Genomic DNA, 27,390 nt, shown 5'->3' with positions numbered 1-27,390 from the left:
AGAATGTCTCCCGCAAATTTTATCAGTCATATTGTTAATACATGGAAACAGGAGCCCTTATTCTTTCTGCTCTCTCGGTAGTGATCAAAATTAGACAAGATTTCTAGTTACAGCTGCTATTAATAAATCTACTCCTTGAAAATTTGGTAGTTAATTTCTTAGGATTCAGTGCACTCAATAAGCTATTGAAAAATATAATTGCTCGTGGCTGTAATTTTGAAGTAATTATAGAAGAATTGCTGAATGTAGTCTTTTCAAATACGTCGAAGCTCTCCAAAGTGAAAAGCTTCTCTGGCAGGAAAAATCAAGCGCACAAATGCATTTGTACCTTCTTCCCAAAAGTCACTGTTGATAAATGCCTTTGTCGCATAAGGACCTGTCGCAGTCCCCACGCCACAGCCCGTAAGCGAGGGTGTCTGCTCAGGAGAGGTCCCACCACCCGTCCAACCTCAGCGCCAGGAGCCGACCGAGCGCTTGCCGTGACCACCCCCGTACAGACCTGGGCTGTACCTCCCTGCGCTCTCACCGCTGCTCTCTGTGCTGGCTCCGGGCCGTTTATAAACCACTTTTATTTGGTGACATCAGTGGAAACAGTCTAGAAATTCATTCTATTAGCCAAGAAAACTAAAATAATATGCCTGTAGGAAGTAAGATGCTCAGTGTTCAAGGAAATGCTCTCACCCATCTTTCTCAGCCCGACTACACGCATTCCCACAAGAAACACCAGTTTCATTTTCCACGGCACTCAGGGAAAACATTTGTTTTCCATTAACAGGCTGGGACAAACTCCACCTTCAGCTCTCCCGCCCGGCCCCAGCGATGCCACGAACGACGTGTACGTGTGTCCCAGAGCCGTGACTTCAGCCCATCCTCCTGGAGAAGGGAACAGCAGCAAGAGCAGAGCGGCCCTGCATCTCGCTTCTCGCAATTGCTGCAACACAGCAGAGCCACAACAGGACATCACAGCAGCATCCCGCACCCCCGTAGTGGTTTTCCTTAAGAAAAAAGCTGAGTCTGTCCCCCCAGCGGCACTAAAACTTGAGCTAAGGAGTTAACGAAGGAGAAAAAGCAAGTTCCAGATTAAACAGATGCTCTGGTTATAGTGGTTAGAAACTGAACAACAGGAGCAGCCAAAGGCATGGCGGTCAGAGAAAGTTCCTCTCTTCAGCGGCTGAGAAAGCGCAGGAGAGATGAAATCTTGAAACGAGAAAAATTCCAGCATTGTACAATGACTTTATGGGCTAAAACCCAGCGGGCCCAGGGACATCCCCAGGGGCTCCCCCGGCCCCGGGCGGCTTCGCAGGAGCATCTCCCTCCTGCTCACACAAGGTTCTCATCTTGTAATGGGAAAAGATGAGCTTGGGGCAGGACGTGTCCCTCCTGCCACCCCCACCCACCCGGGGATAAGAAAAGTTGAAGTCTTTTCTTGCTCTGTAACTTCATCTCTGAGAAGACGCATCTACAGAAAAACTGTTCCCAAAGGAGCCAGGTTGCAGGTCCTTAGGGAAAACAAGAGCAAACAGAAAGCAGGAAGGTGTTTAGGAAGTGAGGGGTGGATCACCCAGGACCCCCCCAGCCCATGGCCTGAGGCTCCTCTCCCTGCCCAGGGCCCAGCTGGAGATGGGGACAGGCAGAGCAGCTGTGTCACAAGGAACAGGCATCTTATCTCCCATGCTGCTTTTGAAATCCAGGACCAACCTACGGCCCAAATACTTCCTTTGGGATGCTGCGATAAGGAGCTGCCGGCTGGTCCGGGATGCCTCATCGATGCCGTCCGTCAGCGGAGCTCTGGCGTCCTGCCCGGCTCTGCCCAGGAGCCAGGCAGGGTTCCTCGCTCTCGCTGGCGGCTGAGCACCCAGCTGCTGCTCAGGCTGCACTGCAAGGCTCTGGTACGGAGCGCTGGGGGAAATCCGGCCTTGGAACACCAGGGAGTGTCTGCGGCAGGACCGGAGGGCCCGAGCCCTGGCATGAGCGAGCCGGGCTGGCCCCACAAACCACCGGGGCCGGTTGTTCCACCCCGCGCCCGCCACAGCCTGGATCATGAGGCTCCTGTGGGTGCCAATGGACCGGATCCGCCTGCGCAAGGTGCCCTGACCACAGATCGGCCACACTGGGCATGGCTCAGAGCCGTGGGGGCTGCCACCACGCGTGGGCATTCAGCTGACGTGCGTCAGTGTCATGGCTCGGGGAAGGTGTTGCCGTGTGGTGGCTCTGACTCGTTCACGAGATATGATCTGGTGGCAGAGGTGACCACGTAGGGCCCCCTCTCCGCCAGCAGCGCAGGCGGTGCTGCCCACAAAAACGCTTGTGATGTTCTTCAGGGAACCTCTCCTTCAGCAGTAACATCTCAAAACACAGGACCAGCTACTTACTGTTATCTGCCTTACTTCTACAGCTTCTCCTTCTGCACAGTAATTACCGGTGATCGCATTCAGAGCTCGCCGTGCCCTGTCGTGGCTGGTTCTCAGGAGCTCAGGCGGTGACTCCCACTGTCGGAGCAGATGTCTTCAGCTCCAGCTGGGAACAAACAGCTGGAACAGGCAGAGGTTTAGAAATCAAATTCTACCGCCGTACAAATATTTTCAGTAATGAAAATAAACAAAGACATGGGAGTAACATGCTCCCTCCTGCTGCTATGCTTCCCAGGAGCTGATGGGCTGTAAGAGGCAAAAGGACCTGCACAAGACCCCAGCGGGTGATGGCTCACAGGAAGCCGTTCTGTTTCCAGAGGCCACACATGTCCAGCCATAGACGTTGCAGAGAACGTTGCCCAGCAGTGGTCCCTTGGGGGAGAGGAGAGACGCAGCACCCCTCCGACACACAGCCCCTCCTGCCGGCTGCTCAGCTGATTCCCATGGGGATCCATGGCTCGTGGGAAGCTCCGTGTCTGCTCTTCCTCTGCCAGTCGGGGCAGGCCCTCACACCACCGTACTTCAGTGCTGAGTGAGCTGCGTGTCCCGCAATGACGCTGACAGAGCTGGCACGCTGCAGCTGAAACCCGGAGGAAATATATTTAAGGTGTGAGAAGCTCAACACGACCTGGTGATGTGCGCCGGCAGCCCAGAAACCCCCCGCAGCCTGGGCTGCATCCCCAGCAGCGTGGGCAGCAGGGCGAGGGGGGGATTCTGCCCCTCTGCTCCGCTCTGGGGAGACCCCCCTGCAGTGCTGCCTCCAGCTCTGGGGCACCAACAGCAGAAGGACTCGGAGCTGTTGGAGCGGGGCCAGAGGAGGCCCCGGAGATGCTGGGAGGGCTGGAGCCCCTCTGCTGTGAGGACAGGCTGAGAGAGCTGGGGGGGTTCAGCCTGGAGAAGAGAAGGCTCCGGGGAGACCTTGGAGCCCCTTCCAGTCTCTCAAGGGGCTCCAGGAAAGCTGGGCAGGGACCCTGGCTCAGCGAGTCCTCATTTTTAACTCCAGCTCACTATTTTTTCATGATAAATGTTTAAGTCACATTTGCAGACAGAGAAGAACGCGAGAGCGGTTCGGCAGCGAGCAGTTTGGGAGCTCTGCGCCTTTGTGCAGCTGACAGCGAGAGCTGCCTCCCGCCCCGCGGCTCCAGCCATCACCCTGCGCTTACTCTGCACTAAGAGCACAGAAAATAATCACCTCCGCTTCTGCAGCCCCCTCCTGGATGAAAGACACCGTGGTACTGGCGTGCCTATGGCTCACTGCCCTGCCTTTGCCCAGGCAAACGAGAATTCACTTTCCCCTTTGCTTCAGGAAAAGTAAGGGAATTGCAGAAAAGGAGTAATAGTACATTAAAAATATTGGCTAGCAAGCGCTGTATCCCAGTCTGGCTGCAGAGTTAGAAAGGAAATAAATTCTGGGCATTAACATCAGAGTTTTCTGGATGCTGCAGTGATTATACTGCGGAATTTACTGCTAACGTAACCGCCTGCCAAACACCCCCCCCAGACACATGATCGCCGGCTCACCTCGCGCGTCCCCTGTCAGGAGGGCACCTCATGACTGTCTACTCTGGTAACACAAAATTCTCTGTCCTCCCTTAGGTGGAAAAACACTGCGGGAGGTCTGACAGCCCGTGGAAAGCAGCGGTGCACACGTGTGCGCCACCAGCGTCCCACAGCAGCGTCTCGCTGCCTCTCCTCCGGCGCCGGCTGAGGCCAAGCATCTCCTGCCACAGCCCGGACCTGGTGCTGCCCGCTCCTCCCCTCCAGGGACCACAGGCTCTGCCTTCCGAGTCCATCATGGCACAGGAACTCTAGGCCAAGAAATAAACCCCTATGTTATAATTATTAAAAGGCAATCGATCCTCTGTCGATTGTTTTTACATCACCCCACCCTTGCGGAGCATTGAGCCATTCGATGTCAGGCTCCTCGGGCTGGGAACTGACAAGGCGCCCTCGGAGCAATTCACCCATTCCCGGCGGGCAGGGAGACTCCCAATGCTGTTACTGCAGCTATCGAAACGCCCGCGAGTCTGCCGAGACGGCTCCATTCCCCCTAGAGATGGGAAAAAAAAAAATAGTGGGGTAACAGGTATCTTTTTACAGGAGGGGCCTTGGCAGGTGCAAGCGGAAATCCTCAACAGCCCCGCTCCCAGCCCTCTCCTGCGCCAGCCCTGGTCCGGCGGCTGCAGGATGGACCCGCGGCCACTTACCTCTGCTCGTCCCTGTCCCTCACCTGCAGCCGGGGCACCTGGGGGAGGCACGTACCGGGAAAGTGAACTAGGAGAAAGCTCATCAAAAATAGAGGATGCAGCGACTTCAGACAAAGGTCTCCATCGTTTGCCAATTACTTGTTCCCTCTTCAAGAACACAGGACCTGTATTAATCTCCAAAAGCCGTCGTAGGGACGCTCTGCTACATCTTCCCAAGTGAATTCTTTTTACCTGTTGTATGATTATCACTCCACTGTCCTTGACAGCACTGTATCATAATTTGAACTTACATTTAATAAAACCTTACGAAGACTTCTCAGTAACCTTTACTCCTGCGCAGCGACCCAGAGAGACAGAAAAGGGATTGTAATAGGGCAGACGGGCACAGACACGGTAATCTGTAGGAGAGGAATTACAGACACTGCTGGTGTGACAAACGGCTCTGCGGGTGAATTTGGGATGTACGGAGCAGCGCAGGCACCACGGCTCTGTGCATACACTTTTCTCCTCCTGCAAAGTCACGCATCAGCACGGACGGCCAGGGCCACCTTCCTGTCTTCCAATCGCTTTTTTTGGGCCAACGACATTCACAACTGACGGGACAGTAAGTTCAAACACAAATTCCTATTTGAAATGACTAATTCCCCATGAGACCCCAAATGAAATGGCCGCGGCACCCTCGTGTACCAGGATGCACGTCCCAAAAGGGATGGGTGACAGGAGACGCGCAGACATCAACCCTGAGATGGTGACAGTTCATACGGTCACCAACACGCTTGTACTACCAGTACAAAAAATGGACACAAAAAGGTAGCAGAAGTAAATTGACATACTGTATTTATTGCACAAATTTCCCCTAAAACTGGGAACGGTTATTATAATACAAGTGCACATCTTGGGAAATATATACAAAAACAGAAGAGATAACAAGTATGTACATTTTACCCAGCATTTTACAAGTACCACCATCTAAATAATTTAGAGAAAGCAAAAAATTGTCATAAAACATCTATAACAACTAATAGGGAAAACATACGCAAGGTGTAAAATCCTTTCTTTTAAATATTTTTTGTTCTTAGCAGCCCAGTGTTTGCCAATTGCAACAAAACCCAAATTTGCTAATTTGTGTGCCTAGTACATTTAGTTTTCAGCCAGAAAATTTAAGACATGTTAATGGAGATTGGTAATAGTGGAAAAAAGAAATCAAACGTTAGTTTTCTATTCACATAAAACAATCGCGATATACTTTTAAAAAGTCGATGCTATAGTCCTGTAAAAGATCCCTTTTTGTATTATTTAACAAATAGACTCACGTACCACATTGTTCACGTACCCTAAAAGTTAACTTACAGAGTAACTTCCCGTCATACGAGGGTTTTGGTTGGGGTTTCACCACACGCTGCTCCAGAGGGTGCCACCGCCGGGTGCCACCGCCCCGGGGGCTCTGCGGGGACCGGCCCTGGCGGGAGGACGAGGAGGAAGCCGCATCTGTGGCTGCTTCGTCTGGGACCGACTGGACACATTGTCACAACGGCGTGAACGGGTTGTGTTAGGCAGGGACAGCCGAGAAAGATGCCACCAAACAACCACCCTTTGCTCCTTCTCAAGTTAATACTAATTTTCAGCTGCGCAAGGGCCTTCCTTGAGAGTCAAATTCGCCTAATAACGGTTAAAGGGAGGAGAACACGGCATTTTCCTGTAAGGATGCATTATAAGCGTGGTCCTGGAGGTGCCAGGACTACGGAGCGGCGCTGCCGGCCTGTTTGGGCTCGTGCTGGGGATGAAGGAACCTCCCCGGAGCAAGGGCAGGAGCTGCTCCCTGGGGACCCTCCACCAGGGCCACAAGGGCAGCCCCCGGCAGTGCCGATGGCGCCCGGTCCCTACCGCACATCTATGTACAATGTTCGGAATCCTAACTATTGGCTATACAATGTATCGTAGCAAAGAGTTAAAAATTCATATTCCGAGCTCAATCCGACATTTCATTAAAAATGCGTTTACACAACTGGGCCCCTACGTTTTGTGCTCATTCCAAAAGCCAGACGTAACGTAACTGTGTGGCAAAGAAAGGACGTTTGAAGAACAGGGGGGAAACACATCCTTAGATAGCGTATTAACACAAGTTTCTCCCCTGCAGCAGTCAGCGTTAGATTTTATATACAAAAGAGTTTCAAATGACACTGCTTATATTAACTCCGGTTTACTCCCTGGCGGAGACGCAGTCCTGCGTGGAAAGGGCTGTGGGTTTGCCACGGAGGTCTGCCCTGGAGCACAGCCTTCAGTTACACATTTGAAATACTACTGAAAAACCCCTCCGGGTGAAATCCTGGCCCCCGCGAAGGAAGGGAGGAGAGTTTTGTCATTGACAGCGGCGGGGCAGGGATCTCTCCTATTGTCTTCAAGTTTATCAAATGGTTAAAATAGATTCGTATTTAAAATAACTCGGCAAACAACAATAGCAGGCGTGCTATACTATTGAAAAGAAGATTACAGAACGACGTATTTATAGAACTGTTTATAGAGTTCAGCGCCCAAGTGAACGCGTATCTCCTACTTCTGTGGATAATCCATGAACTTCAAAATGAAAACAGAACCTAAAAATCAGCAACATGAATTGGCTGCTAGGACAAATACGCAAAGAAAAGCCTGTAATGAAGTGTCCAGTTAAACTGAGGTAGTAGAGCCTTTGCAAACATAATCCACCTACCACTGTCTATTTACATTACTTACACCAGACTGGGTCCATCAGCTATTCCTACAACTATTGTATATACAAGGAGAAACCAGTGATGGCTGAGGAAAGGAGAAATGCTGAGAATAAAATAAACAACATTTCCTGCTGGTAATTACACAAGTGAGTAGAAAAGGGACGAGAGTCATCTGCATCAAGGGTCTATTTGTCAAAAAATAATTTTGATATTTCTATACTATGGTGTAATCAACGTTCATTTTTTTTTGTAGAATGGTTTTAAAAAATATATCAATTCATTACCTGAGCAATTAAGGGTAATAGTCTATTTGTTTTTTTTCCCTGATGCTTTGGTACAATTATTTCTAGTTCATTATTTCAATAGCTGACTGACTGCTGTAAAAAGAATAGGATGTTGCGAGAACATTATAGACCATAAAAAAGTTAGAGGTAAGAGTCGTGTCATTCCAGGGACCCCACGGGGAAATTTCAGCCAACTTTCTCTGTAGTTTTTTTTTTTTTCCCCGTTAACATTTTGATTACGTTGTGGAAGAAAAGCATCACTTGGTATAAAGCAACATTTAAACATTATAAACATTTAATACTGGTTACAACATCCGGCCCAGAAAGGGAATCTCCATCGCTGGTTTGTCTGTTGGCCTCTTCCTCCCTCCTCCCTGTCCCCCCCCCGGCACCCCCGCTATTCCCTCTCCCCAGGAGAAAGAGCATAAATAAATTTTGGAGCTGAGCGTCATTAATAAGCTTTTTACAAAACAAACCAACCCCCCCCCACAATCCCTGTTCTTCCTGTGGGAAGTATCCACAATTTGACCATGACATGAAAAAGTAGAAGTTGTTTACAAATCATTGCAGCTTGAGAATTAGAGATCTTAACGAGATCCTAATCAGTGGAAGCCAGTCTGAAGCCAGCTGCTGCGTTCTCTTGTTAAGTTTGTAATTGCCGATAGCATCATCTATTTCTCAAAGCAGTTCTTCCGCACATTTCCCAATATAAATTACAGTCAGCCACTGTGGCAGAAACTGATAAAAAATGCAGATCTTCAGCTTTTGCTAAAATCTCTCCTTTTGTGTGGTTGAAATCTCGGCCTTACTCACTTTTCTTTTTCTTTATCCTTTTTTATAAATGAGCGAGTGGGAGAGGAAAAGTCTCCAACTGTTTGCATACCGTGCAGTCATATATGGAGGTGCTGCAGCTCAACGAGCAGTTTGTTTTAATTGCTTCAAAGAGAAAGGAGCCAGAACAAGTCGTCTTCCACTTTGTTTCCAGAGGGGGAAAGAAGTCAACATCTCTGGCCTCTGGCATTTTAAAGTAGTATCTGGGCAACGTAGGGAGAGTGAGTGCTCGCTACAGCTGCCAGTAAAGGGAGGTCGCTGGATTCAATCCTAGAAGGAAGCAGAAGAGTCACATTTAATCTAAGGCGAAGCGTAGCTGGGCTGAACACGTGCATCAGTCGCCACATTGCCTGCTCCGGCCCCAGCCGTCGTGCTGGGCCTGGGAGATTTTACAGCGCTGAGTGGCAGGACGTCCCTCAAGCAACAGTGAAGCCGAATGCGCTCCCTCCTACCGCAGCGCTGCCAGTGGGGAGACGCGCTGCCGCCACCAGACTGTTTCTAACATCACCCCCAGATGTGTCAGCTCGTGCTGAGCGACAGCTCCGCGCTGTCAACGATCCTCAGCTCCTGCCTGCCTGCTTGGGGGTTTTTCCATAGGGCCAACAGACTGGTGAGAAAGTAGATGAAGGGAGGAAAAATAGCAGATTCCTTCCTACCCTCAAAGGGACCAACAGTTGGGGGACAAGGCGCAGGAGCAGAGGACCAGGCTAAACTGCTTCTGCAGCTGCCGAGGAAGCGCTGGCACTGGGCTCACCGCGCTGCAGCTGCTCCCCATCTCCAGCTCCACAGGCGCTCCGTGTGCCCTCCTGCTCCCCCGGTACTCCTCTGCACGGAACACCATTCAGAGCCGTCCTATAAACACCCCTGAAATAGCTCCTCTGCCCGTGCCCCACACCCCCAGGGAGGAACTATGTGCCTTAAATGACACAGAGGGTGTTTTCTGCCATGTAGGGAAAGTCAACGCGCAGGAATCAGGTGCCCCACATTGTTCAGTGGTGACTGACCAACTAAGGACGGAGCCTGACAAGCTCTGGGGTGCTGAGCCCACCTTCCTGCCCGGAGGGAAGAGAGAAAGGCTGGGGGATCCTGGGGATCAAGCAATGGCAAAGGAGAAGCCTGCAGCTGCGGGTGATTTACGCCACACCACGGTTCCAGTCCCATTTAGGAATCCGTTTCGCTGTGCTTAGCACAAGGCCAGGCAGAGGATGTGGCACCGCTCGGAGAAAGGGAGGGATCGTACCCCAGCACCATGCCCAGCTCCTTGACGTGAACTCTCATCTGGCCCTTGAGATACTCGGACAGCATCTTGCTTTTGAAATACAGCTCCTGCAGCCGATCTTCCAGGTGCATAACACACTAGAAAGCAAAGGGGGTTGTGTCAGGGAGAAGACAGTGCTACGTCCAAACCGCGCCCGGCCTCAAAGCAAAACAGCACAGACCCCACTTCTACTGCCTGCTCCGTGGCCGTGCCCAGGTGAATAGTTAGTAAAACACTGGCAAATTTTATTTCACTGGCAAGACTCTCACTTTTGAGCAGAAGCCTTCGATTGCATGTTAAATCTGAATTAATAAGACAGCTGTCTTGATTAGAGCGCAGCAGTTAAATGGACAGCTCAAAAAGCTACATCAGGGAATGCCCTGGCTACTAAAACTGGGGCTACAGATAAACTAGGCAGAACTTTACACCCTCTTCAACTTACAAAGTGAAAGGATGCTTTAAAAACATCGCCCTCTCGATTATCATTCATACTTACAAAGTTTGGAGATAAATTATGCTTGTAAAGCTGAAGAGTGGAATGAAGCAGGTTGGAGACGAGACTGGAGACTAACACTTCTTTTCCGAGCTTATTATCAATCATTCGTCTCTGGCTACTGGCCACTTGCACCGTCCATTTGTCCGTGTCTGCAATAATGCAGACGGCTTCTGCAATCGGTTCATCCAGAACAGGATGCTAGAAACAAAAAAAGAATAGCAGAACCCTGAGAATGACAAAGGACAACGGTCTTTTCACAAAACGTCATCCTCCTGGATAGCAGGGAGAGCGTCCCAGGCACCGCTTCATCTAAAATACAGTATCATGTGCCAAGAACTGCATTCCATCTATTAAAAACACTGTTTTTAACTGTTTAAGGACAGTTGCTTCTTTTCTTTCATTTCCTTCTAGGTTTGAAAGCGTGTCCTTGGCTGACAATTAAATCATTTGATATTTTATATAAAGAGTTCTGATGTATCTAAAGCATATTCTAACTGAAAGTACCAAAACCCCAACTTGCTGTTCAACATGGCTGCGTTCACGAGGCCGGTTTCATTCCCAGTTGTCACTGGCTTCCCTTTACGGCAGGGCCAGCAGAGGGAGTCAGGACCCAAGCCTGCGCCCAGCTCCTCCTTTCCTTCCCAGCAGCGTTTCACCTCCCGTCCAAAGCCATGGAGGTGGTAAAAAGGGAGTGTATTTGGAACCCCACTGTCCGCCCCAATACATTTTTGGGGCTGGACTGTTAGGAAGCACCTCCTTCCTTCACTCAGGACTAGGCTGCAGGTATTATTTTACTTGAAGATAAGCATTTAAAATCTTGCTTCCTCCTTTTGTATCGTCTCCATCTTTGACTTCTGCGATTGAGGTTGAAGCCTGCTGACGGACACGCACCGCTATCGGCTTATATTTCACACATGTGTTTCATAGCAGCAGCTACCTCACACTGCTGCCTCTGCTGCCTGAAGTTCAGTTACGCTTCACAAATGGCTGAAACCACAATGGCTTAAAACAGCCCCCAGAACAGCCGCGCAGGGAGCGAAACTGCCCCCCAGGGCTGGGCACAAGGGAAGGGGACGGTAACGCGGGGAATGGCCGCAGCAGGTGGCCGTGCCACCTGTGTAAGGTGTGATGCACGTCGTTACCTCGAGAGGCGTGGACGAAGGGGCATTTCGGAGGCTCCCAGGGGAGCGCTAAGCAAAGCAGACTGATGCTACCAGTCTGTGGGCGGGTCCTTCCCCAGTCCCTTGGGAATAAACCGGAGGGGAGCGGAATCCCGCTGTTCAGTGCCGGCCTGCTTTCTGCTCCTCTCCTGGTGACTACAAAAGGGGTAGGAAATTCCCCACTTCCCAGTCACGCCTCAGTTCATCTACGAAAAAGCTTCTGTGGAGAAGAGATTTCCAGCATGAGATGCGTGAGTCCCCTTTCTCCCTTTCGCCTTTTCCGACGAAGCCGGCACTACTGGACACTTTGACTACAATCCTAAAAAAGGAGTAATGTCCCCAAAATACTGAGCGTTCCTGATGGCTTCACCGCAGAGGACACATTCTGCCCCACAAGCGGCAGCAGGTTGGTTAGATACGCGCCAGAAGAGGAGGGAGCAAAGGCAGCTTCTGCACAACCGCTGCGGCCAGACTCCGTGCCCGGGAGGAGATGCCCAGCACCCTCGGCATTTGGTCTCGTTTAACATCGTTCCATCCTGTGGGCACACGACAACCATCAGCAGGCTGCCATGTCTGCAGGAGATGATGATTTCTCTGTGGCTTAGCAGAGAGATCCATCTTCTCAAGCACAAGCCTCTCTGCTGGCTTCAGCGGGAGCCTCAGTTTTTGTGCTCCAGATTTGTAGTGAAATAACCACACTTTTCAGATATGTTAATTGAGAGAGGAGAAAAAATTGGTGACCTGGGACTGAAGAAACCTGAAGAGAGCTGTGACAGTAAATATTTCCACTTCCAGCAGGTTTGTATATTCAAAAACATTTGCCCTTCCCTACTGTGACAAATACATTTACCAAATATAGCTTAATTACCTGCACAGCATGAGACAAATCTGACACCAAACAGTGCCTCAGCTTTTCATCGCTTCCTATTCCTTGCAAAACAAAGTCGGGGACATAAGATGAACAGTAGCCACCTAGTAAGGATCTTCCAAAATTGGCAATACTGGGCTGGACAGAGTTCACTTCCACTAATTTTGACCTGCAGGAAAGGCACAGCAAAGAGATGTACAATAGGAAACAGCAAATTCAGCTTACAGACAGATTGCATTCTCACATCTGTCGCATCTCTTCTAACTTTCATTCAAGCATTTTTTAAAAAGAAAGAGTTTAAAGTCAACTTTTGCAGTCAGACCACTGTGGAAGAAACAGAGATGAGCCAAGATCGCAACGCACAATTAATATTTTTTTCCAGACCACTGAACTCTCTATATTCTTTTACAACCAGCAAGCTCAAGAGACACTTTTCCAACCACCGATGCCAAGTTAGACTACATTCCTCCAAACATGTGACATAAGAAGAGGCTCTATCTTTTTTAGGCTCTCTTACTGCTGAACGGCACTTACCCAGGGAAAGGAATCTCATATTCTTCTGCCCAGTCTTCTTGCTCTCCTCCGTAATAGTTACCGCTTGGTCTAGTTAGATCATGACCTGTATCCTCACTTTCACTGTCACCCAGGGCACTATCTGAACTCTCATTTCTTGGAATGTCCCAGTCAATTCCCGGGGCGACTTTTTTCTCTACGTTTTCTCTGTCCCCATGGGGGACGCGAATAGAGATGTTCTCTCTTTGGTCCTGCTCATTAAAGCAGTTTTTGTAGGTCTCTTGTCGAACAGAGTCCATGAATTTACAAAATTCGCTAGCTGGTTTGTTAGTCTTTGTACACAGCTTTTTAGGAAACTCTAAACTACTGTTGTGAGCAAGAAGGTCTGTAGCTGCTTGCCCTGGAATATCATCAATAGTCCGGGTTTCAATTGAACTGTCATCAGTAAAATATTCGTCAAACAGACTCATGCTTTCAGCATTGTATGGATTTGGATTCCAGCCCTGATGCTCACTAGCAACTTGAGGAAAGGGTTCGGCTGTCCCACAGTCTCTATTTTGGTCCTCAACAGTTTGTTTAGCTTCACAGTTCTGATCAGCAGACACTCCTTCCTCTGTTGCTGGTGGGCTGTGATGCCGAGCAATTTGTTCCACTACTGCCTGACTTCTGAGTTCGATGTCTGAATCAGGAGACATGGAATCTCCGATAAGGAAAGTCACCTTTGTCTGAGCTTCAGCAGCACTGCAAGGAAACGCATCGCAGAAGAGCTTATCCGGCGGCTTCTTCTCCACAGCAATGCCGGGTGACCTTGTTACACTGACTGCCTGGTTGCCCGATTCCAGAGAGTCTTCGCTCCTCCACACATTTGCTGGTGGCTCCAAACCAGATTCCGTCACTCCACGTTTTTCTGGTGAAGCTGACCCAGTGCACACCACGGTCTCTAGTTTTGTGTCCAGGCAGGGTCTCGGTTGCTTACCATCGACAGCATCTTCCTGGCAATCGTCAGGAACAATAGTTCTGTTCTCATCTGAAGAAGTTTCCAGCTCTACCTTAGGAGTGTTTTGAGCATCTTCTCTCTCTTGCTGTGAAACACCTTCTATGTTTTGTGCAAGGGAAATCGGACATTTGCAATATTTACAGCTACAGTTAGGAGTTCTCATTTCTTCAGACTCCGTCGGGAGCAAGTTGCCCCTGTTCTTGTGCATTGTCACAAGCACATACTCCGATTCTTCTACTTCTCCTTTCTCCAGCGTGGTAGTTATAACAGTTCCAGGCATGACAATGGCTTCATCTTCCCCATTTTCTAGAAGATGCGTCTCTTGAAGCTCAGAGCATCTGATGAAGTAAGTAAGGAAATAAAGCAATCTCTGTACCAGGTCATGCCTTTTGCCAACCACAACTGTTTTTGCTAATCTCACAGGTGATCCAATAGCCCCATACAGGTCACCTGGAATAGGAAACAAAACTGACAATTATTTTGCATCTTTAAAATAAACTATTCTTCTAACAGACAATTGTTGTGGACGGTTTTCAAAGGCCATGTCTACAACAGAAAAGTACTAAAGCAGAAGAGTGAAGACAGCTATGCTAGTAATTCTATTTTCAATACAGAGAATCCCAAAGATGCTGTTGGTATCGTATGTAAGGTGACACGCTGGTCAGGGAGACATGTGATCTCACACATTAGGGAGTATTCGCAACACCTAACTTCAGTGCCTAGTTTTGGAGGCTCTTCTCCTGGGTTCCTTATATAGCCATGGGACAGAGGAGGCATCTACTCTGAATTACCCTGGACAGCCTGGAAACTGGGTGAACTTTTACCCACCAAGAGAAAGCTGTAAGGAGAAACAAACCTATGCCAAGAACCAGGGCAAAAAGGGACAGTAGCGGGTGCATAGTTGAGGCCAGCCTTCTTCTCTTCCCTCCCCTTGAGCTCTACTATGGGTTGGATGGGTTGTCCTGACTGTATTCCAGATTCACCTGAGGAAGTGCCTGTGCATGTGGCCAGACTCACCTCAGCAGACCCCTTGAGTCCCATGAGCTCTGAAATCTTGTCTTCTTGCCAAGTCCCTGGCCATTCCTGTCTATACCAGAATAGGGCAACCTTGCAAGACTTTCCTTTCCCTTCCCTAATCAAATTCCATGAGAGTTTGTGTACGGAGCAGGACAATCTGAGCAGAGTACGAAGCTCATCTCCTGTTCCCTACTTAGCAATTAGAAGAGAGCTACTCAATCGACTGGGCTTTGAGACCTTCCCCAGGGGGTCGCCTCATCATGATTTCCTGTACTGTGTCGCTTCTTTGCCTGTTGTATGGAGAGTATGTTCATTTCTTATCAAAAGATGAATTTTCTTGATTTGCTCTTTCCAGAACCAGGCTTAGTGATAGCAGCATCCCAAAAAATAAAAATTTATTTTCCTTATAGAGGACCTTAAGAGACCTGCCACAGATGACTAAAGAAGGCTTTACTTCTTGGCTGCCATTTTATAATTGATTAATGCCTTGAGAAATTACAACACACATAAAAAAAATACAGCAACCACCTCTAAGCTTGAAATACACACTTTTGTCTCATTTTGAATAAAAAAAAAATAATCTGGGGGGGAAGTAACAAGCATCCATAAAAACCACCATGCGCATATCCATTGATGTAGAGCTGTTGGATGGTTTAGAACTGTTTGTCACATACCGAGCTGTGCCCACAGTGGGTTGTACGGATGAGTTTTGGCCAGCATGTCCACACTCTGGGAAGAATGCTTTTCCAGGAAGATTCTTATAGGCGGCTGCCCATTCGGCATGACGGTAGGGACCCAGGCCAAGTGGTTAGTCAGGACTGCAGTCAGTAAAGCTGGTAAAAACCTGAAAGCAAAACGTTCAACATATTGTTTTTTTCCAAGTACACACTCAGGATGTTAAACTGACAGCAGTTCTACAGTCTGTATGGATCAAGGATTACAGAAACAACCAAAGTCGTCAGAGATAATCACTTCAGTCTCGGCTCTCTGGGGAAAGAAGGGAAGGCTGTACCCTCCCTCCCGCCCTGCAAAGCTCTTTCTTAGAACACACATTTAAAGTAAAATGCAAAATTTTAAACTTGTGGCATCTCAGTTCCTCTGTTTGGCAATAATTATGAGACTTCCTATTTTGCAAGCTTTATGTTGTAAAACACCTCAAAACGAACTTTGTTTCCTGCGAGAAAAGACTGGCAACGTGTGGCCTCTGTACTCCAAGAGGGATATCCCAAACCCTTAAGATCTGTAACTATTAATGAAAAGGAAGGCAATTGCTGCCAAACCTGTATAACAGTTAGTTGCTGTGTTCTTTCATAGAACTGTTAAGCACTTTAAGCATATATGGTTGCTCCTTTTCAAAAATAAAAACGCCCAAAGTTCTGTAGCTCAGCTGGAAGGGCTGCATCCTTACACTGGCAAAACAGTTTTCACTAGCTAAGCAAGCGAGGTGAAAAAACCTTTCTGAAAATTGTTAACTATCTGATTTATTGCTGTTTCTGCTCCGTGGAGGGAAGCCTTTCCTTCCCAGTCCCCTTGCCTGGCAGGAGGAGCATGCAGAAGCACAGCCCAAGAGCCGCCTGCACGCCGACAGATGGTGCTGGCGGCTCAGGTGCGTGGCGAGGAGAAGAGTCAAATGGCACAGAGCCTCAAAATAATGCTATCTTAATAGTTTACAAGCATCAGGAACCCTACAGTTTACATTTAGCCCCACTACCTCACTAGAGACAGCTAAAGTAGGAAAGGAGACTTAAAACTGGATTGAAAAGGAGGATATGGGGCTTGATTTTCCTCTTGCTTCCATCAGTGTACATCTTACTATATTTCAAATAAAGCAAGCAAACAAACCCAAACAAATGACCATTTAAATGTAACTAAGTGCACAGGGCTCAGAATGGCAAGGACCAAAGGGGCTAATCCCAGGAAAAAGCTTCCACTAAGAAAATACATTTGAACCCACTCAAAAGTCCCTATGGTTTCTCCCATTGCTCTGCGGCAGGAGAAGGGGGACCACGCTGACCAGTAATTGTCACCCTCCCATCTGCAGGAGGGAAAAGGTGACAAAGTTGGTGGTAAAGCTGGAAGATGGTGAGCAGCAGCCCCTTCCCCACCCTGCAGAGAGCAGCTTCCCCGGAGCGAACAGCTGGTCTCTCAGTGCCATTCCCACTCAAACTTCACATGTTTGTGCTCGTTTTAGGACTTCAGTGGAGCCAAGCGCTTTAAAAACTTCCCCTATTCATGCCCTGGGGAAAGAGGATGAAGTGTTGACAAACGAGTAAATTTATCAGATTCTCCTGAGTTTATCAAGAACATTCTTAGTTTTTAACAACCGCTCAGGGCTTTGTCCTGAGGACAGAAAGGTGAGTACTAATGAAGCACACCGTTTCCTTAGTGGCATTTTACAGAAGTCAAGTTTAAGAGCAATTTGCGGTCAGACAGTATTACAGCCATGGCTCTTACTGAATGTCTAACCTTGCTCATCATATGATAACTGATTTTGAAAGGTAGATTAATGCATTTCGTAAGGTATGTTCACCCCCTTCCAGACATACACACCCATCACGCGCTTCCTATGGACATGTTTCAAATGTTTAGCCTCTACCAAGATTTAGAGGATTGTGGAGAAGCAGACGTTTAATAAGATACTTTCTTATTTCTTTTTTGTTTTACAAAGAAGGTATTTAGTATGGTCTTTTGATTATTTGATTACCCGGATTTTAAAAACCGATTCAAAACTTGGCTTGAAATACAACGGCATGAACACATAATGTAATTGAAAAACTAAAATCCACCATACTGGTTTTTAGAAGCGTTTTCCATCAAGAAAGTGAACTCCTTCATGAAGCGATGGCAAAGCTGGTTCTTTTCTGGTGTCCCTGACATCATAGTAAGCCAGACAGGCTCTCCAATCCGTGGCATCGTGTAGAGATTGCAAATAGTTGTCCTAGGAAAAAAAATAAATCCAGAAGACTAAATAAAATAACCAAAGGCAGAGATCCCGATTCAAAGAGTTTAATGCAACATTTAGTTCCAGCTGTCATTTCTATCAGAAACAAAATTTCTCTCATCAACCATTACCTAAACCATGTTGTTCATTAAATAGTATGAATTCACCCTTCCACCTCGGCAGGTTACGGTTCTTCATGCGTGTGCCTGAACTCAGCCCAAGCACAGCAACATTCACTGTCAAAAGTCAAGAGCTGCCCTCTTCCGAATGCAGAAGAAATGAATGATGTTTGTTTGTTGTTGTTATCTCCCTGCTTTCTCTCCAGTTTGTTCAAAACATGTAAATGCTCCATAGTTCTGCTTGGGGCAAGTTTACGTGTATCTGACTTATAAAAATACCTTAACTTCCTCCTTGTTTTAAAAAAATTGATGTATCTCCAGGTCAAACCCACCAAAGCGTGGATTTGTCTAGCAGGGGACCAGGTTACTTCTTTAGCTTTAAATACAGTATGAGAATCAAAGCTACCCCACGGTTTCCAGTATTATGCACCTACCCACATCTTTTTTGAATTTACAGAGGACAGTAAATGTACAAGTAAAACTTTGGCTTTGCAGTAAAACACCAGATCAAAACCCTTCAGATTACTGTTAAATTCCTCTAAAATTATAGCTTTGTTTTGAAGTACAATGCCTACATTATGACACTATGGGGACAAGTATTTTTATCACAGTAAAAATGTAGCCTGAAAAACAACCAAAACAAGACAGGAAATGACTGATCAATTCAGGTTTCTCCTCACCTAATGCACTACTTTTTCTAGAAGAGATATTTTTGGTTTACAAGACAAAGATTTACATTATCCCATTATCCCTGGTACCACCCCTGATTTATAAAGATCTTCTCTGGATACGTTGCTCTAAAAATTTATAGTCATTTCCAGAAGCAAAGCAATGGCCGTGCGCGCCAGGCAGGCAAACACACTCCAGCAGCAGCTGCCAAATCTTCCGTGGTTTAGTGTTTAAAGTGAAACTCCCAAGGAATTGAGAGCAGCAGAGCAGCACACAACGGCACCCCTACAGGGGGCACTCGGGGGGGGGAAGGAATTATTCCCTAGTTATTTGGCAGAGAAGAAAGCAGATGTAGCGTGACAAGACCAGAGCAGCTCCCCAAAGGGCAGCAAAGGTGACCGTGCGCCATACGAAGTTACCGGGACTGCTCAAGAAGAAAGGGGTGAGGGGGGCAGTGGCATTTTCCGCTTTATTTTTTTTCTACTGGTTTTCATTAAATACAAAATCCATCCTGTGTGTTCATAACAGTCAAAATCAACCCTGTCTTCCTCAAAGGTTAGATTTCCAGCCACTCCATTGCCACGGGCACAATGGGAAAGCCAGAAAACAGTCAATGGGCTGGAGAGGGGGAAAAATCAAGTTACCAGACCCACAGGGTTGCTGTTTGCTGGGTCAGTGCAGAGCAGCCTCGGAGCTGCTCTTCATTAACCCTCTGCTGCCGGTCTCTCTTGGGAGGACAGCACGGACTGGTTCCAAACCCGGGCACAACAGTCCTGCCAGGGTGGCTGTGAGTGAGGCACGCAGCCGGGGGAGCCCAGCACAGCCGCTCTGTGGGGGAACTGGAGGCTCTCCAGCAGCATAGCAGTCTTGGGGCACTGGGAATTCATGCCTCACCAGTAGGGAGCTGGGACTAGAGGTGGGATCATTAAGGGAAAGCTTTCTGTTCACAGCCCATTAACTGGAGTGGATGTTAAAGAGGCCCAAAGAAAGGGAGAAACCCCAAGTCCAGGGACTTCAAAGCTCCATGAGTTTCAAAGCTCAAAACAAGTATCAAAATTTACCCCCCCCCAACACAGCTGACCTTATAAGCTGAAGATAAATCAAACAACTTAACGTAAAATACAGCTCATTTCTCCTTCCTATGCAAACTAACCCAAGCTAAACCTCCTGCAGCTCGGCTGTTTTGAAAAAAGAAACTACTTCTATACTAAAACCAACATATTAAAATATTTGTTTTCGTTGAAAAGATAGACCGAGTCTTGTGATTCGTTATTTACTATTCTGGTAACCCTGGCTGCATCTGCAACTGATAGTGTTTCCTCAGAGAGCGATCAGATTGCCCTGGCCGGCGGCCAGCAGGCATGTGACTGCAGTGCAGGGAACCCTCCATGCCAGCGCGGGCAGCAATGCCACACAGACCAAGGGCAAGGATTAACCGCTTTCCAGCTCTGCAAACATGCGGGGGAACGGGCTCCTTCCAAAAAATAATAATAAAAAAAAAAAAAAACAACAAAAAAACCCCACCCTACAATGCTACAGGGAAGTTAACTGGATTTAAAAAAATGACAACCATTAAAAATCAGATTGATCCCCCTCAGCCATCTGCAGCAAGCAGCCCCCTCCCCTGCGCTCACCTTCCCCCCCTACACCAGCACGCAAGGGAAAGTTCAGTTAATGACAGACTCTGTTCTTTTGAGGGTTACGGTACATTTAAAATGGTTTCTATTTGGAAATGCTTCAGGGAGGCTGAACTCCAGCCTGGAGCTGATAGGCGTCTTGGCACCAGCAACGGGTGCAGCAGGGGCTGGGGGAGCTCCTCAGGAAACACCTTCCTGTCTAACAGCGGCTTGAAACCAAACAAAGCACAGCCTGGCCAAGGAAAACGAAGACCTGAGCACAAGCCCTCCTTCAGTCCCGCGGGGTCTGCCTGCCGTGCGGGCGCAGATGGCAGGGAGGCGAGCGGCACGGTGCGGCACGGCCGCGCGTCAGGCGGTGCTGCTGCTTCCTGCTTCCCCCACACACACCCGCAAACCTCCCCGGCCTTTGGCCTGGCCTTTAGTACCGGTCCCAGGTGTATTTCCCTGCTGCTGCACAAACTAAACAAGAGAGACGGCTCCTCGTGGATGAGAGCATCCCTCTGCAGCCCCCCATCACAGAATGGTTTGGGTTGGAAGGGACCTTAAAGCCCATCCAGTGCCACCCCCTGCCCTGAGCAGCGACACCTCCCACCACACCAGGTTGCTCCAAGCCCCGTCCAACCTGGCCTTGATCCACATCCAGCTTGTGATCCCTCAGCACCTTGCTGGGAGAGCTCTCTGCTATTTCCGAGCTGCGATACAATGGGAAAGCTTACCATCCCTTTAGGGATTCTTTCAAAAAAGAAAAAAACATCAGTGGTTTGTAAAACTTACTTAACATGCATTTGCTCCCTATCCTCATTCCCACTTTCCATAGGTGATTTTTCCTTAAAAAGTAACAAGAAAAGGAAGGCAGTAATTGCTGCAATGAGTGCCCATGCAACTCCCGTGCCCGTGCTGGCACAGGGACCAGCCCGCACCGCTCAATTCACAGCAGCATAAGCTGTTTAAAAATTACTGGCATAAAATAGGATCGAATTTGGCTGCCAGAAAGCAGAGAGGGGTGTTTCCCTGGGCCTTGCGCTCAGTGTTTCCTTGCCAGCCTGCGTATGTGCCACACAGGTATTAGTCAGATGCATAATCTGTATTATCAATGTGCTGCATTGGCCTCAGGGACCGGGGGAGTCGAAATATTTATGCAAGTACAGTAGCTTATTTCATAAGTCATGTGTCTGCACAGCTGACATCTGAAGAGTTTTAAGCCTCTAAGTCAAGTGTTAACAGCTAAACCCATCAGTGCTTCAGAAAATTAAAAATTGCTGTAAAGTGAATGATGACGCAAGGGTAGGCCGGGAGCTGGGCACCAAATCGATGGCAAATTTATCAATACCATCAATTTGCAGAAGCAGCCTAGGCCTTTCAGCTTTGTTTTTCCCAGGATGCGACAAGAAGAGCCCAGGAAGGGGTCTGTTTTGCTGTCTTCTTTTCTGCCCCTCGGCCCCCAGGACCAGCAGGTAAATGCCTGTAAATGCCTGGCTACTGCTGCAGCCAGCTCCTCTGCAATAACCCTCCTTGCCGACTCCCACGCTGAGCTACAGCCACAGCACCGTCCCTGCAGAGGGGGACTTTTGGGTGACAGGTTACCGTAACAACCCTCACCCCCCCTCCTCCCTTCTCTGATCAGCACCACCACGTGGAGCTGGTCCCCCATGCCCCAGTGATTTGAGGTTATTCTCATCACCAGCAACACTTGAAAACCTCTGAAAGTCTGGGTTTTAAAACAAAAAATAATTCTCCTAAAAAAAAAAAGAAAAAAGACAGGCTGCAATGAGTTAAACCAGCAGAGGATTACGTTTTAGAAACACCAACCCACTGAAGTCAGCACCCTTCTTCCCTCCAGCACAATTTGCTAAGAGGGCAGGAATCAACACAAGTCTCAGGTTCAGCAAAGGACCCGGGCTCCTGACTTCCCCGTGACTTCAGTGGGAAAGCAGACGCCTGAAGAGATAATAGTGGCCTAAATGGGTTTGCTGAACCTGTGCCAAAGCATCTTTGCATTCAGCCTTCAGTATTTAAATACACCCTTTTTTTTTTCTTAGTAGACACATACTGCATTGGTCTGAAAAGCAAGTGGCTCTTATATGTTACAGAAATGCTTTTCTCGATGGCTGCATGAACTGACAGCCCAAGACACCAAGGAGGCATGAGGACCTTCTGCAGGACCGGCCCGGGCTGGGGGCACCGACTCGTGCGTGTCTCTGAATGCGTTTGCTTAAAAAAAAAAAAAAAAAAAAACACCAAAAAAACCCCAACCAAAAACCAGAACTGACAAAGTCTGCTGCCCCAGGAAACTCATTTATATGAAATTAAACTGGATTTAATTTACCTTGTTACACTATTAAAGAGTAATATTTATATCACCATGGGAACCTCTGCATAAAACTGGTAGTTAGACACATGCTTCCAGTGCTGGTTGCGCAATGGCTGTGTCATGTGAATGATCCGTCTTACGGCGGCTCGGCTGGGGGAGTGCCAATCCTCCCATGTCCGGGGGGCCAGTATTTTCCTCCGCAGCCCCAGCAGAGCAGCCATCCTCGTCCCACCCCAGCTCAGCATCGCCGAGCTGCCCTCCAAGGAGGAAAAAGCTAGCAAGGGGGACCTGGCTTGTGTTTTCAGGGTTATTTTTCCTACGTTTGACTCGGGATACGTGCCCCTCCCCACCACTCTGGAACTGTTTAACTTGGAAGGACAAAGGAGAACAGGCAAAGTCCACTGAATGTATCTTGAGGGGGAATGTTTTGGGGGAAATTTTGGGAAAACAGCCGGGGAGGTGGTGTTATCAGGGGGCAGGAATGCAGAGAAGTGGCTCTGGGTGAGAACGGGGAGGAGAGGGAGAGCAGAGCTGGGGGAGCAGAGGAACCACCGTGGCTGCTTGGAGTTGCCAAACTCGTCTCGGGCCCCTGGGCAGGATCGGCGGCTCCCAGCAGTCACGAGCTCCCTCCGCTCCTTTTCTTGGCACTGCTTATCCCCATCCACCCTCACCGCAGGCCCACGTGCTCGCTCTTCCCTGCCTCCTGTCCCTACCAAACATATCCTTTGCCCTCCCTTGCAACTGCCAGGAGGTGAGGTTCTAAAAAATAAAAATAAAATATACTGTGCCTTCATCCTGCACCACCACCTAATCCACGGCATTCAGGTAGTAAGTGGAACTGTAGAAAAATGAGTGAGCCCTCATGATCCTTCACTGTTTGATAAAATACATCCTGATGTCCGGATTTTCTTTTTACAACATCAGAGCACTATCTTCTATACTGTCCTTAAAAAGTAGCTCTACACTGGTTGTAAAAGGAAGCACCCTGCCACTCCCATCGGAGAGGAGATGAATCACTTGAAACAGACGGATTTCATCTTAATTCCCTCCCCATGACTTAAACTATGGAAAGAAAATACAGTTAAATGCCAGGGATGTGCTTATCTGTGTTACTTTGTATATTAACTGTTGAATAGGGACGCTCTGCAGGTACTGATAGCAAGAGATTACAGTACTGCATTTTACTGTGTGAAAAAGATAGTCTTCTTTCTTAGTAGCCGGTTATCTGAAATGTCTTTAGAGTAGAATTTAGAGCCGGGTAAAGGTCTTGCTTTGCTTACACATCAGGAAAATATACCCTAGAGGAGGATTTCCCTAATGTGGCTTTGCAATTCTTTTCCCCCTCTAAACGGGCCATAAAAGACAATTTAAGAGGTTGCTGGAGCTTCATTACCACCTAAAGCACAGAAAACCTTGATCATCTAAGTCCTGTTCAGATGAAGCTCTGATGGATATACACACTTGGCAAAAATCTAAACAAAGAGATTATAATGGCTTGCTACCATCAATACCTTTTTAGTACTTGCTTTTGCAGAAGACTTTAGACATTATAAATTACTTATCCTGCACTAAGGCGAAGATCCTTTTAAAACAGAGTTGAATGCTTTTGAAGAAACAGACACAAAAGATAGGAGACAAACTGCTCACCTGAATTCATTAAGGGCATCAACAATTCTGTTATATGCCAAACTCCGCTGACTGGCATCAGCTGATCTACGACTCATTTTCATAGCCTTGAAAACAATCATTAAACAGATAAGTAACACATAGCTACAGAAGCACAGAAAATGGAAAACAAAGTCATGTGTTTGACTTTATCTTTCATGCAACAAGTCATGCAAATAATTTTTTTTTAAGTGATAAAACGATGGTACAAGTGCCAGCTTTCATATCTGAGGAACGATAGGTGAGGCACATGCATTTGCAGCCTCTGCTTCTTCTGTGCTTTTCATCATTCAAGGCATAAAAGCGGTCAAAATTTTCATTGCAGCGGCAAAGTAACCATTAAGTATTTCCTAGAAGAGAGATTTGAAGCAAATCTAACTGCATATATGAAACTTCAATCTTTGAAAATTTCCTACACATCAGAATCAGGGGGTAAAATAAAGGAAAAGAAAAAAAGCTTGCTATTTATTTACGGTCTGGAATAGCCTAGAGATGGGTTCTTACCCTGCGATTTGCTAGACTCAGACACAGCTGAAACCAGGAGGTAGAGGTGGCCTTAAAAGCACCTTTCCCCCTTGGCTGATCCAGGGCTTGCTGGGAGCTGACACAGCCCAGTGGCTGTTCTGGCTTTCAGCAACCCCTGTAGCGTAACGCAGCGTACTGTGTCCTCACCCTGTGTTGTGCTTTTGCTAGCAATAAGAAACCTCATCAAAGATGTTGTGGAGCAAAGCTCTTCTCTGGTGCAATTCCAATACCCAACAGCAAGTCGATCCCACTTTTGTGAACTAGTAACAAGAGTTAGAAATTAAATCTGACAGCTGGGGGGAACATGCAGCAATACAAGTGCAAGAATCCAAAGAGACTGTGTTTACCTGTTCTATTGCACTCTTCAGTTTGTTCATGTGACTCTCAAAAAGAGGAAAGTGTGAGAAGAAGAACTCATTAAATTTGTTGTTTTCATCTTCGTCTCTTGAGAGTGAAAAAATAACTCCAATTGCTATCTTTTTCTTCCTAACAATTCCTGGGCTGGGACCAGAGCTGTCATCTGACAAGTTAAAGCTTTCATCCATGGACCTTGAAGCACGGAAAAAATAGAAGGTTAATGTAATCCACTGCTTAAAGTTGTACGTTGGTTTCCCGTGTAATTAAATTCTTGAACATTTAACTCCAATAAACAACTTTTGTTGGCACGTGTTGTCAAATCATCACCTTTGATAACATCCACTTTGCAATTTTTTACAAGCACTCATTAATTGATCCTGCAGTCACAAAAGCTGGAACCAGACTCAAAGTGTTTGTGGGATTAGAATATGGTATTCTAGTTCTCTCGCATCTCTGCCAAGAATTTGTGTTTTGAGTGGGATTTTAGGGCTTCTTATCCTCAAAAGTACAGCCTACAGGTTTACATTTTGCTGAAGGCTTTCTAGTTAGTGCAAAACAACGAATGTCACCAAGAAAACAGATACTAAAAAAGATCAGGCACTGAAGTGCAGCCTGACTTACACCTCTGTAAATACCCCACAGAAAGCAACAGCAAGAGCAGATGTACGTATGCAAGAGCAGAATCAAGCTGACAACGGTGGAAAATTTATGGGCAGCAACCAGCATTTTCATTCCCAGCTCACCATCGAGGGAAGACCCCATTCTCCAAGCTGGTAGTCTGACTGCGACGCCAACGCCGCTGGTAACTGCTAGCACAGCTTTTGTTAAACGAAGAGCCCGGAGATGGAAACGGAGTGATGAGCAGACTGCTAAGAGATGCTGCAATAATAAGAGGAATAAATAAAAATCTCTCTAGAAGAAAGAGCATTTGGAAAATAATACCAGCAATTAAACGAAGCCCCTCAAGATAAACTGCAGTTGGTTGTCAAGTGCCTTCTCTTTTGCTTATCTATGTTTCTTATCTAAAAATAACCAGTTTATAATAACATTAACAAGATATACCAGCACTACAAGGGTGGGACAGTCCTGCAGCTTTACATAATAAGCAACATACAGGCTGCACCGTGCTCATCAACCCTGAGTATCGGGAAATAAATTCTTTGTGGAAAGGAGTAACATTAATCATGTCCTTTAACAGCCTTTCCAATCCTAACCCTACATGCCCAATATCCTGAATTTGGGGGGAGGAGAGGAGTGTTGTGGAGGCGAATTCATGTTTTAACATTACCATCCTCCTCAATTTGGAAAGGAGATGACAACAAGTATCATTTAGAAATGCTGCAAACTCATTTCAATATTTAATTTGGCTTGCTTATTTGCAGCATGCTTAAATAAACTGAACTGCTGTTCAGATTACCTCTTTGAGGTTCCTAATGCAATACTCTTGACGCCTACAACATTTGTACGTAGACATATAGGTATGCATTAATGCTTATATATAACAAAACAGAACAATCACATTTCAGCAGAGGAAAAACTATGTGATGATGTCTAGACATCTCAGTGACGAATATTACTGCATATTTTTGGAGTCTACGGGGTTAACACATGTAACTGACATTACCAGATCTTGCTATACCGCTGTCTCTGTCCTCATTCTGCTCCCTCCCAGGCATATCCATAGGGTTGCTATGAACTGTAAAACAAGGAATACCAATTAGCAGGGGAATATACAGTTCCTTTCTTGTTTGCAGATCTCCATGTAATTAATGAAACAAAAACATGCTCATTAATTCAGATCAACAGCACTGCACAAGGCCATCACCAAGAAAGGCTGCTTAGCTGAACAAGCCAAAACACTTATCTGAAAAGCTTGTATGTCTTTTTCTGAAGTTCATACACCTATTTTAGTACAAACTAAAACCAGTACACTTTGTTTCTCTGCACAGATATTTTTCAATGAAATTTTAATGTAGCAAAAGGATGTTGGTCACATTGGTAGTACTTAGTGTACAGACAAAAACCCCACCAAAGCCCAATATAAACAGGACTTCTTCCATAGACCAGTTTTCTTAGGTATTATATATATAATTTTAAAAGGATTTTACAATGCTGTCTTGAAGAAAATACTTTTAAATTGTGAGCAGTGCATTGGTTGTTCAACTAAGCCATAAGCTGTCCAGATTCACAGTCTGCATATACACAAGATCAAAAGTGTCTCAGGCTCAACAGTCTTGAAATGTGATATATTTTACACATATGTGTGTGAAATAAAGCTACTCAGCCATGGAAATAAGACCCAGCCACTAAAAGCAAGACATGTCCATTTTAAATGAACCTAGGTTAGCTTTAGTTTTTACAGTTTGGTTGAAATAAGTCCAGATCAAAATAGCTCAACACTATTGTGAAATATTAT

The 27,390-nt window shown here is 47.0% G+C and overlaps 1 protein-coding gene across 4 annotated transcripts in view; it reads right to left on the bottom strand.

The window, feature by feature from the left end:
• Nucleotides 1–5,438: 5,438 nt before the first annotated feature.
• FNIP1 (folliculin interacting protein 1) overlaps nt 5,439–27,390 on the bottom strand; it is a 69,450-nt gene continuing 47,498 nt past the window's right edge. For 3 of the 4 annotated variants that reach the window (XM_063348953.1, XM_063348955.1, XM_063348954.1), the window contains 11 exons: nt 26,599–26,670; nt 25,718–25,853; nt 24,965–25,166; nt 24,075–24,160; nt 17,542–17,688; nt 15,425–15,594; nt 12,758–14,183; nt 12,224–12,392; nt 10,196–10,393; nt 9,682–9,797; nt 5,439–8,711 (listed from right to left, as the gene is read on the bottom strand). In XM_063348953.1, coding sequence (XP_063205023.1) covers nt 8,633–8,711; nt 9,682–9,797; nt 10,196–10,393; nt 12,224–12,392; nt 12,758–14,183; nt 15,425–15,594; nt 17,542–17,688; nt 24,075–24,160; nt 24,965–25,166; nt 25,718–25,853; nt 26,599–26,670 — 2,801 coding nt within the window. In that variant the 3' untranslated portion in view covers nt 5,439–8,632. Of the gene's footprint in view, nt 8,712–9,489; nt 9,798–10,195; nt 10,394–12,223; nt 12,393–12,757; nt 14,184–15,424; nt 15,595–17,541; nt 17,689–24,074; nt 24,161–24,964; nt 25,167–25,717; nt 25,854–26,598; nt 26,671–27,390 lie in introns of all 4 variants that reach the window. The other variant, XR_010072892.1, reaches the window with a different exon arrangement.

This window comes from Chroicocephalus ridibundus, chromosome 11 (genome assembly GCF_963924245.1).
Source record: "Chroicocephalus ridibundus chromosome 11, bChrRid1.1, whole genome shotgun sequence".
Taxonomy (NCBI): Eukaryota; Metazoa; Chordata; class Aves; order Charadriiformes; family Laridae; genus Chroicocephalus; species Chroicocephalus ridibundus.
The sequence above is the reverse complement of the archived record's forward strand: the minus strand, read 5'-3'. Positions and strand labels throughout refer to the sequence as shown.